The following is a 12,485-nucleotide window of genomic DNA, read 5'->3' as shown; positions in this document are numbered from 1 at the left end:
AGAATCTGCTAGAAATCAAAAGGTGTGCGAATCAGACAATTTTTAGGTCTAATTCGAGCAGAAACGGACCAATAAACAAAACTTATTAGCATGGATATGAGCCCATGCACTTTTAGGCCGAACTCCATTATCGGGCCTTCAAAATGACGTTTTTATGATTTCGTCAGATTTTAATCTTTTTATTATTATGTCTTCTTACACCCAATTTAGGATTTTTTTTGTTTTGTTTTAGTATTTAAACAACCTTATGAGTTGTTAGAAGGTACTTTTGAGTTTTTGATGTTTTGAGACAATTTGATTATTTTCCAAATATCAGTATTCAATTGAATCAACGACTTTTGATGCTTATTTTCTAGTATTCTCTTTATTGAATCAATATGTATTAAAAGTTAATTGCTGGCAATATTTAATTATCAATGACTCTTAAGTTATCTTATGTTTATTTTATAACTTCCGCTACATCATTAGGTGTGCTGATTTTAAAATGTCAGTGCAATAAATGCGATCTCAAATTCAAAAGAGCCTACTCATTCTCCACCTTAAACCATAGTAGCATATTTGCCCTTACTCCCTATTTTCTATGTCTCTTCTTATTTCAATAGTATTTATTATGTTTTTAATCTTAATAAACCTATTCATACTTTAGTTTAATGGATCTCAATTTGGATGAGACACATAACTATAAAGAAAATTTCAAATAACATTGAAAGATGTATCATTTTCAATTGAGAGTTACTAATAAATGAGCTAATATAAATATATTTACAATATTAATTATTTATATTAATTAACTATAACAAATTATCTAAACTAAATTAAAATATTCTTAATATATTATAGCTAATCACTTACCAATACAAACTCAACTTGATCATGTCCTACTCAAAAAGAAAACTTAGGTGATAAGATAGCCCCAACCAAAATTTTATAGTATTAGAATTTAACCTAAGCTTTTCTTCTCTACTCTATTCTTTAAACTCAAAATCATTAGATTAAATCAAAAGCAAAATGAATTAGTTTGGTAAACTTATTCCAAACTTTGTCCCACATAATCACATGAAAAAACCCTGATTTTCAGTGATAGAATTGGAAAAGAAAAGAAAAGAAAATAAAGTTCCATACAGAATCAAAATTCTCTTTGCCAAATAAAATTCCTAAAGCAAATATTTTTCTTTATTAGTATATAATAAAGAAATACAATATAAATGCAAATAACACAGTAAAGTAATAATCTTTTCCCTCCGTTCTCTGGTGTTCTTTGTATATTCAGCAGCAGAAGCTTAATCAAAATCAATGGCTTCCTCTTCTCAAGCTAGTCTCCTTCTTCAAAAGCAACTCAAAGGTTAAAACTTGTCTGTTTTTTTCAATTGGGGTTTTGCTTTTATGTATTTTTGTTTGGTATTTGGTGATTGTTCATCAAAGTTTTGATTAGTTTTTGTGTTTTTGTAGATCTTTGTAGACACCCAGTTGATGGATTCTCTGCTGGTTTGATCGATGAGAACGATGTGTTTGAATGGAGTGTTTCAATCATTGGACCACCTGATACCTTATAGTATGCATAGCTTACCCAATTCTTGATCTTTTTGTTTTTGATGAACTCAATTCTTGATCTTTTGTTTTGATAATCCCAGTTCTTGATCTTTGTAACTCTTTAATTGTGTTTCTTATTTGATTCTCTGGGTTTGATGCATGTTTATTGTCTGTGTAAATAGTTTTCTTTAGTTGTGCTCTGTTGGAACTATAATGTGGCTGATTGATTTTGCATTTTAAGGTTTATGGTATGGGATTAGATGAAAGCATCCTGCTTTATTGAGGGTTATAAGTAATATTGTTGAAAGATGTAATTTTTGTTAAGATTTTCGATAGTTTATGTTCTTGGTTTGTGTTTAGTTACAATGTTTGAGATTCGCGGTCACAATTATTTGATCGGTGATTGTCTTGACATACTTGAGAAGCTACTGGAAGTTGCTGGTGTAGCCTGTGTGCCGTGTTCTCTCCTTTCTAATTCAAATATGGTTTTAATTCAGGTTTCTTTTAGTACTTCTTTTCTTTGATTGTAATCATGTAGGGAAAACTGTAAAGGCTAATAGGACGGTATGTGTGTGATCACATATGAGCATTATTGAGGAATACCATATTTAATTAATACCTACATTCGGTGCTTGATGGATTGCAAATTGGCTGTACTTTGTATGGATTATGAAAAGTGAAGTTATCTTAACAATCGTTTCTCTTGTTGCAGTGAAGGAGGGTTCTTCAATGCCATCATGTCGTTTCCTAAGAATTATCCTAACAGTCCTCCAACTGTGAAGTTTACTTCAGAAGTGTGGCATCCTAATGGTGAGCTCCTTGTTTTTTGGCATCCTTTTACGTTTTCTATTATTTCGGGTGTGTATTGCGTCTGCATATATGTACTTGCAACCATTTGAAGTTGAGATGAGCAAATTTCTAATTGCTGCTATCTTTGGACAGTTTATGCCGATGGAAAAGTTTGCATATCCATTCTCCACCCACCTGGTGATGACCCAAATGGTTATGAGCTTGCAATGGAGCGTTGGACCCCAGTTCATACGGTTTGTGACACTACCATCTTTTGTTATTTTCTGCTTTCATCATGGTTCTACATTTGCTATAGATTTCTTGCCTTCTCTTTTCTCTGTTTTTTCGTTTTTTCCTATCGACTATAGGGTTAATTTTTTGCGCATAAATGTTATATTCATTGTGACTGTGACAAGTTAAGTATCGTATTTGCCATTGCTGTGTTTATGACAAATATATCGTTTCAATGCCTAATATCTAAGCATAGCTGTAACTATTTGGAAAACATCTTCTTTGTTCTCGTGTGTGCATTGATATAATTTCTGGCGTGAACATCTGATGCTGGACAGCTGTAAGCTCGTAAATTTGAAATGACTAAATGTAGGAGGGTTCAACTATAGACCCCTGCTCGAGGTGCTTTATTTATAAGCCCTCTAGTCTACAAGAGATTGCTTGGAATGGGGATGCTCATTATCATGTAGCCATTTGAAGTTTCGAGAGTCTGATTGCCGTATCTATATGGTCATTGCTGTTTATCCTGTTTATGAGATTCATTTATAAAAACATCAGCATTCAGGTGCAAAAGCAAATTTTTTTGATTTACATTTTCTCCTATTAGAAAGTGCTTATAACATCAACGGAGGACTACAAGAAGGTCCCAAGTAATAGTCTAATGAAGGAAGAGGAGAAAAAACTCAATTATTTGTAGGAGAAAAAAAATGTCTGTACCATGTTTGCATAGGAGAGGAGGATACTTTGATCTGATCCCAACTCCTTAGCGACTTTTTTGTTTCCTTTATCACGAATTATCATAAAATGTTTTGCATGATTCTAATTTTCCATCTTTACATATGCTGTATTTTGATTCTTTACTATCTTCTTATTATTGATATATTTGACTTTGTGATTGCATTTTGTAGGTGGAAAGTATCGTTTTGAGTATCATATCCATGCTTTCAAGTCCTAATGATGAGTCTCCTGCCAATGTGGATGCTGCGGTATGTCTTCAGTATCATTTAATTTGATTAATTATGATACCTAATAATTTAGGTGTGATTGTTATTTAAGGAATTTGCAGGGTGATTTTGAAATACTTTATCTTCAAACACTTACGTTAAAAATTTTAGGATAAGGAATTAGAAGCTACATAATTATTGAAATCACAATATACACAGACCTTTACCTTAAAGTTAGATTAAAATGGTCAATTCTTAAGTTGTAGGTCAACCTAATAGTATATGATCCAATTCTCTCGATACCAAAATGAACATCGAAACAGTTTTGTTGTTATCACCTGACAATTGGTAGTTGTGAACCAATTTGCCCGTTGCTATCTACTAATGGTTCCCTGCCGATAGGGTGAACCATCCGTAATGCTGCTCATAAAGCACCACCTTTCCCTATAGTAATACCGCATAGATGCCTGAAAATCGAGATAATTTGCGGTTTCACTCAATTTACGGAATCCGGTTGCAGTTTCGGGTCAATCTTATTAGTGTAGTTGACTCTACTTGATCCCTATCTCCTATGGTTCTAGCCTATTTATCAGTGTAGCTGACTCTACTTGATCCCTATCTCCTACGGTCCTAGCCTATTTTGCATTTTGCACCAAAAACTTCGGCAAATTGAACATTACAGTCTGCTTTCATCGGTTTCTTGGTGATGGCGCAATTATTATTATAAAGAAAGAAAACTTTTTGTTGCTCATTTTTATGCCATAATTTATAATATGTTTATGGATTCTCCTGTAGAAACAATGGAGAGACGATAAGCCTGAGTTCAGGAAGAGAGTGAGCCGATGCGTGCGAAAATCACAAGAAATGTTCTGATCCGATATATAATTATGCTCCGACATAGCTTGCTGCTGAATATCATCAAATCAAGAGAGGGGATGGGTGGAGACGATCAAAACATACAATGAACAATGTAACATTCTGTTTTTTTTTTAATATTTTGGCTTATAAATCCATTTGAACTTTCATCCTAGCACATCATAGATCTATAATCACTTGAATTTGTTTAGATTCCGTTTTTCTTAACTGAAATTGCCACCATAATAGCATACATGATTCCATGATCAATCCGCCGTTCCTTATATAGACGGTGATTGAACTTGTCAAGATCTAGATTCTAGAATCATAAGCGAATTTACATTTTTATCGATATTGACCGGCTATTGTTGGAAAATAGGACTCTAATCTCGCCTGCCCTGTAATTCTCGACCTGTAGTATGGAAATGAAAAATGATGATATAATACTAATTGATAGAAATATATGATAATAAAAATTAAATATAGAGTTTCAGATGTATTTTTAGAAATGTAAACATAATATTGAGATAGATATTTGGAGAATTTTTATACCATAATGGATAACACATTGCGACATTAAAACAGAAAATGAAATAAAAAGATTCTATAAAACAGATTATAAATTAAAAGTTCTAAAATTTTAGAAACGTAAATGAGATGGCATATGACAATGAGTCTTCGGAATGCTAGAAGTTTATAAGATCGGTAGATGTCAAAGTGTTTATCAAATAATCATTGTTCGATGAGCAAACTGATCTTCTTTGTCTGCAAGAATCTCGTGAAAAGTTAGGTTCAATCAATTGAGGTCATCAATGGAAAAACTTTCAATTTAAATTGAGAAGCTTCTCATAAGAATAAATAATATTGAGTCACTCTAAACTTACAAATACGCCGATTACCAAGAAGAATTGAGAAGTCACTACTTCAAGCAGAAGAATAACTTAACATCAAATGGGTATCTTAATATAAATTTTAAGATAATTTTAAGAAATACATCCGAAAGTATAAAGAGGAAATTACACCCTATATATCAATTTCTCTAAATGTATACATTAGTGACTCAAAATATTAAAAAATGCAGAATTCTCTCATTTATTTTAAATACTTTTCATCTATACCTCATTATAATTTATATCTCCCTTTTACCCTTCATTGCTTTATTCACATTGCCCATTAACTTCCCTCAGACCTTATAATCCAACATAATGACCGGATAAATGACGACCACCAACCATACCGCTGAGGTCGCCGCCACCGGAGCAAGGAGACGACAATCGCCATCCATAGCCTACGCTCCAATGACCGCCGTTTATGTTCCGATGACCGTTGTTTAGTGAGAATTCGGGTAATTTCAAATCAGATCTAAAAAATTATTCACCTTGTGATGATAACAATGATGGAGGAGGAGTTGCAGAGCGCCACCGCTAGAGGAAGGAGACGACGGTCGTTCAACAGTTGTTGGTGGCTGAAAATCTCCAGTTACTCGCACAAGAATTTTTTTTCTTGAATTATTCAAAGAATTGGGGCTGGTTGGAGTATACCATTGGTGGAGATGAAATGAAATAATCACTGCAAATATGAATCTCAATTCTCTATTACCCTTACCCCTTCAATCCTTTAAGCCAAACCAAACTAAAACTGCAACTTCACCATTTCATTCTTTTTCTCTGTAAGCTTTGACATAGGTTTTAAAGCTGTTGGGTGCTATTAAATGACTGGTTATTGCTTGATTAAAATCAACGTGCTTAACTTATGGAGTTCTCTTTGTATGAAGCGTATCTTATGTTTTACTAGCTTATAGATGTTTAATGGCATATGGTCTTGGTGAGTGTTAATTCTGAGGGAAAAAACCCAAACATGATAGTAATACAGTGCAATTTGTTTTCTTGGAGATATATAAAATTTACATCAACCTTAAATCAACTTTAAATCAACTTTCAGTTATTTGACATTTTATTTATTTTTTCATTATATTTTAAATGAGAGTATAGTAAACTGATTCTAAAATCAAACTTTAATTTTAGATTGATTTTTTTATTACTTTAACAATGTATTTAAATAATCACAAATCAACTCATGTCAACCATAAATTTTGAATGTATATTTATTAACCATATGTTTATATAATTATAAAGCAACCTATAGTTAACTTTATATTTTAAATATATATTTATTAGTTTATCATATGTTTAAATAACCATAAATCAACTCATTATCAACTTTAGATATTAAATAAATATTTTATTATTTTAGCATATGTTTATATGTAATCATGAATCAACTCGTTATCAACTTTATATTTTAAATATATATTTATGAATTTGTTGAAACTCTTATGCGAAACAGTTCAAAATTAGGCTTAATTCCTTAAAAAAACCCCACCTTGCACTTTTTCTTCGTTTATACCCTTTTTTTTTGATAATTGGGGAGGGGGGAGCGCTTGTGGGAGGAATCGAACCCACGACCTAGCAGTTTGCTGCCAACGCTTATACCATTTGAGCTATAGCTCGTTTATACCCTGACCTTGTAAAAACACCATTTGTACCCAATTTTGGATTTTTATGTTTCATCTCTACCCAAAAGCATTAAATTGTACTTTTTTCATTTGGAAAAGAGTTTAAAACATACTTTTTTCTATTTTAAAATATACAAATAAATCCTTAAACTTAAAAAATAATCAAATACATCCAAATAATTAATTAATTTTTTTAATTTGATAAAATAATAAAAAATTAAAAAAATTATTATTATTTTTAATTTTTTGTCGGAAATATTTTTAAAAAAATTAAAAAAAAATTCGAAATATTTTTAAAAAAAATTAAAAAAAATTATTATTATTTTTAATTTTTTGAAACAGATGGCATTTTTGTACTATTAATAACATTAATATCTAATTCGTATATAAGTTAAAAATGAAGGACTGTTTTAAACTTTTTTTCAAATGAAAAGAGTACAATTTAATGCTTTTGGGTAGAGATGAAACATAAAAACTTAAAATTGGGTACAAATGGTGTTTTTACAAGGTCGGGGTATAAACGAAAAAAAATGCAAGGTGGGGGTTTTTTAAGAAATTAAGCCTCAAAATTATTATTATCATTTTTCCAATCTTAAGGTTGACAGGTGTCGATTTTGACTATATTAATGAGTTCTCTTTAATTTGTTGACACTCTTTTTTTGTAATTTGACAAAATTTTAAACATCAACTAGATGTCAATCGAAAGTTAACTAAAAATCAACTGAATGTCAACTAAAAATCAACTATATAATTCAATTTAAGTATAATAGATTTACTTTTCATTGCTCTTACGCAAAACAATTCAAATTTTTTATTACTATTTACTAAACCTGATTATATTAATGAGTTTTCTGTAATTTGTTGATTTTTTTTAATTTGACAAAATTTTAAAGATCAACTAAATGTCAACCGAAAGTCAACCGAATATCAACTGGAATTCAACTATATAATTCATTTAAATTATAATAGACTTACTTTTTATTTTTCTTACGCAAAACAGTTCAAAACTATTATTACCATTTGCCCAACCTGATTATATTAACGAGTTCTTTTTAATTTATTAAAATTTATTTTTCTATATATGTAATTTGATAAAATTTTAAAGATCAACTATATATCAACCGAATGTCAACCGAAGATCAACTGAAAATCAACCAAATGTCAAAATTCTTTTTCACTAATATAGAAGTGAGGACACAAACATTTTCAATTTCAATTGTGCAGTTTTAATATTTTAAAAACAAATTAATAGTACATATTAGATAATTTTAAGTTCAACGTAAAATCAACCTGATATCACCTAATATCAAACGTTAATTACTCCACACACAAACTCATACATACATATGACCCCAGGCGCCATTTTGCTTCTCTTCTTCCAAACCGAACAAAATGTCCACAACAACAATGGCGTCACTGCTTCTTCCGTTAAACACCACAACCGCCCATTCTTCTCCGTTTTAAAATCTCAAACCGACAATGCTCCTTATCCTTCTCATCCTCTCTATTACTTTCCTACTCCACGTCTTTCTCTGCTTTCTCCTCCGTCATCTGAACCGCCGCTGTCTCCGCCATCTCTATCATCATCCGACCACTATTATCTCCTCCTCTAATCGTCATTCCTCCAGTAACCGCGTTTCTCCTGCAATCTCCATTTGTTGATTCTCTCCATTTTTTCACTTTCAGTTTGACCAAATGGTCTTCTGCCAAATGAAATTAAAGAATCAATTTATAACAAATTAATTTGTGCATGCAATAATTAAAAGCTAGGCTAAATATACTAAATTCAGTTGCAATTAGGTTGGCGTATAACACATTTTAAGTCCATCACCACTCCATCACCAACATTTCCACTGATCTGCCACGAGGAAACATCAACAAGCACCAATTCATTATCTTCTTTCTTCAACTAATTAACACTACAATTTTAAATTTATATTCCATGTTCATCAATTCTTGCTCAATTTAAGTGAATTGGTTTCAATTTGAATTCACTCAATTATAATTTAACTATTAAATTAAAAGTTCTCTGTCAAATTAAAACTCTTTCAATTGCAAATTTTAGTTATAAAAAAATCTAAAAACATTAAAAAATTGATTCAATGAAATTTTGGTTTTTTTTGAGATGTAGAAACTCACAAAACAGAGGCTCATCGTCAATTTTAAGAAAAAATGCAGAGCGGAGGAATGGCGGAACGGAGTAATGGCGGAACGGTGGAATAGCGGAACAAAATAACGGCGGAATAACAGAACAGAGTAACGGCGGAATGGATTAAGAACGGCGACAATGACGGTGATGAGAGAAGATGGTGATGATTTGAAGAAAAATAAGGAAGAAGAAAGGAGTTGGTAAGAAGGGCAGAATTGTCCTATTTTAATAGTAAATCTCCGTGTTTTTGGTTTTGAGGTATTTTCATAAACTTAATTATTTTATTGAGAGATATCTGCATATATTTATTAGGTGATGTATTTATGAGAGCAAATGAACTATTTTGGTGATTTATGTACTTAGCCCAAGAATAAATTTGAAATGAATTCTGTTAAGAAGACCTTTCGAGTTTATTTAAGATCATAATATCTCATATAAATTTTTGATTATTTGTAACGAGTGTAATTTATTATAATCTCGTATTCATGAAGTATTTAGTGATTAGAGTGGCAATGGTGTAAATAATCTAAAAACAAACTAATCATAAACCCGTGCATTTTCACGGAATCTAATTAATAATTATATTTATAAAATAAATTTATACATATAATGATTAAAATCTAATATTTTATACTTTATAAAATAATAAATAAATGCTTTATTCACTAATTACCTATTAATAATAATTTTTAAAAATTAAAAGTAAGTATTTTATTTAAGGCCAAATAACCAAAAAAAGCCAAACCTTTCATGAAAGTTTCACAAACGTCCAAACCTTTTAATTTTATCCAATTTGTCCTGAAACGCGTGATTTCGTTTTAATTTTGTCCAATTGTGTAATTTTGCTCATGTGGCGCCACATAAGCAAAATTGTGTAGTTGAACAAAATTGAAATGAAATCATGCATTTCAGAAAAAATTGGATAAAATTGAAGGGTTTGGACATTTATGAAACTTTCACAAAAGGTTTGGCTTTTTATGGTCATTTGGCCTTTATTTAATTTACAATATATTGAAATACTTTTTTAGTATAAATATTTTATTTAAATTGAAAAAATAATGAGAATCATTTATTAATAACCATTTTTAAAAATCAAATAAGTGGTTTATCTAAATTGAAAACTCATAAAAAATGATCTATTGATCCTCTCAATTATATAAGTATATAGATAGATTATTATTAGCATAATTTTTTTTATTATAATAATTTTTTTATTGTAGTAAATTTTATATTACATTTATTTTATCTAAATTGTTATATTAGACATAGTTTAATTTTCATTAATGATCAATATTGCTTATTTTTCTATATGTTACTAATAATAAATTTATTAAATCATTTAATACAAAAAAGAAAATGTAATTTTATATAACATACGAAACAGATATAAATATATAAACTAAAATCCCATGATTAGATTCAATTTTAACTTAAATCTATTATAGTATATGACATTTTTTTTCTTTTTGTCATACAAATGTAAACACGCATATGTCGTTTTTTAAATATCATTATTGCATGGTACCCGAAATAACATTCTCGATTTATTCAGATTGAGCTAGATAAATTTTTAAAGCTATTCGTAATATGTAGAGTTCGAATATTTACATGCAGTTAAATATTTTCTTTACCTCATTATATATTTGTCATATTTTATAGACGTTTCATTTTAAATGACATTTTATTTATAATATAATTTTAAATTTATTCTCTCTGTCCATCTTAATTGATTGTCAAATTTAAAGTAGATGAACCTCGGCCCTATGTGAATATTTTAGTATTCTTAAAAATCTTTTCGTAAAATCTTTGAAAAATAAGCTCATTTTGTTTTTACAAAAATACATTCTTTTTCACTTTGTTTATACAAAGATACACTCTCGGTATATAATGGTAAATTTTTAATAAATAGTTGGTGGATCTTTAATAAACATTTGATATATTTTTAGTAGATATTTATAATGTTTCTTTGTAAGAAAATATATTTTTATAATGAAATAAAATAAAATATAAATATTGTAATTTATACTTTCTTCTATTAGATAGATAAAAAGATAGATTAGGCCATAAACTATTTAAATATGTAAATAATATTATATTTTTGTTTGTATATAATTATTACTAAAAAGTCTACTTAATCTTTTAAATATAAATTACAAACTAAAAAGAGTTCCATTAAAATTTATTTCCTGATTACTAAAATATCTGATTGAATTTTAAAATAAAAATTATATATATTATAAAATAATTGATAAAACATTTTAAAAACATTTAACACAAGATTGAATTTTTTAATATTTGGGACTGTCTTATATTTATGGCCTTACCCATGTATATTTTATAAAGGTTTTGTTTGGTTAAAATATAAAAGGTTTTTATGTGAAGAAAAGGTGGGGGTCCATGTCACCATCCCGCGCCCTTCACTTACTATATAATGCCACCAATCCTTAAACAAACTCCATATACATTGCAAGAATGAAAAAATACAAAAACATTATTACACGCAACCGTTGCACAATATCATTCGTGTGTAAGAAATAAATAGTGCGTTAGTAATGTGGAAGAATTAATTATAAAAAAAAATTAAATAACAATTAAAAAATTCCTATCGCAAATACTCATTGACTTGTTGTAAATATGACATGGCACAACCAATCCATAGGATAAACACTTAAAAAAATGCGAAAAACAACTTTGTCTTTCTCATTTTCTATCTTCTATTTAAAAGATTCTGAACATATGCTTATATCAACAACCTGCACTGCTATCGTTTATGCTCTAAAAATTTGCCCGAGTATTCTGATGAAAAAAGAAATACTGCCAGAAATAACCATGGTGGCGGCGGGGGCGGAAATTGCTTTGTTTTAATGTTTTACAAAGGGTATTTCAAAATCCAAATTCCCAAATGGAAAGTTTAAAGAGAGAAAATAGTGTTTATAAGTGAAAAAACATTATGAGCTCATAATGTGATGAAAGGTAATAAATGGGTTGGCGCCCCCCCGTCCCCTGCCCCCCTTTTCAGAGTTTGGCTTGGGTATGGGATGAATACGAGTAGGCTTAGTTCGACGCTCAATTAATCTTTTATAGCCCGTAATTATTTTTATTTATTTAATTAATTTTAAAGACTTATCTAAGAAGTCCATATTTCAGCTAGTATAAAATTGGTTAGCTTTAAATCCGAAAATTGCTAACACATTTTTTGACTAAGCAATTAAACATGTTTATTTTATGTTTACTTAATTACTAAGTAAAAATTTTTAAACCGTTTTCATTGTTAACCACTATCTCCACTACTCAAATTTTCAGATAACAAATATTTTCTATCTTCTATTTAAAAGGTTAATGCGCCCTTCACTTACTATATAATGCCACCAATCCCTAAACAAACTCCATATACATTGCAAGAATGAAAAAATACAAAAACATTATTACACGCAACCGTTACACAATATCATTCGTGTGTAAGAAATCAATA

General features: G+C 29.6%; 1 protein-coding gene across 1 annotated transcript; it reads left to right on the top strand.

Annotated features, from left to right (window-relative positions):
* The first annotated feature begins 1,014 nt into the window (after nucleotides 1-1,014).
* On the top strand, nucleotides 1,015-4,560 carry LOC126661453 (ubiquitin-conjugating enzyme E2 7). The gene is made up of 6 exons (XM_050355306.2): nucleotides 1,015-1,342; nucleotides 1,450-1,552; nucleotides 2,243-2,340; nucleotides 2,473-2,573; nucleotides 3,459-3,536; nucleotides 4,290-4,560. The coding sequence occupies exons 1-6, from the start codon at nucleotides 1,294-1,296 to the stop codon at nucleotides 4,365-4,367; spliced, it is 507 nt and encodes a 168-aa protein (XP_050211263.1). The 5' UTR covers nucleotides 1,015-1,293; the 3' UTR covers nucleotides 4,368-4,560.
* Nucleotides 4,561-12,485: the final 7,925 nt, after the last annotated feature.

Source organism: Mercurialis annua, linkage group LG8 (genome assembly GCF_937616625.2).
Source record: "Mercurialis annua linkage group LG8, ddMerAnnu1.2, whole genome shotgun sequence".
Lineage (NCBI taxonomy): Eukaryota > Viridiplantae > Streptophyta > Magnoliopsida > Malpighiales > Euphorbiaceae > Mercurialis > Mercurialis annua.
This window is presented reverse-complemented; position numbering and strand designations above follow the sequence as displayed.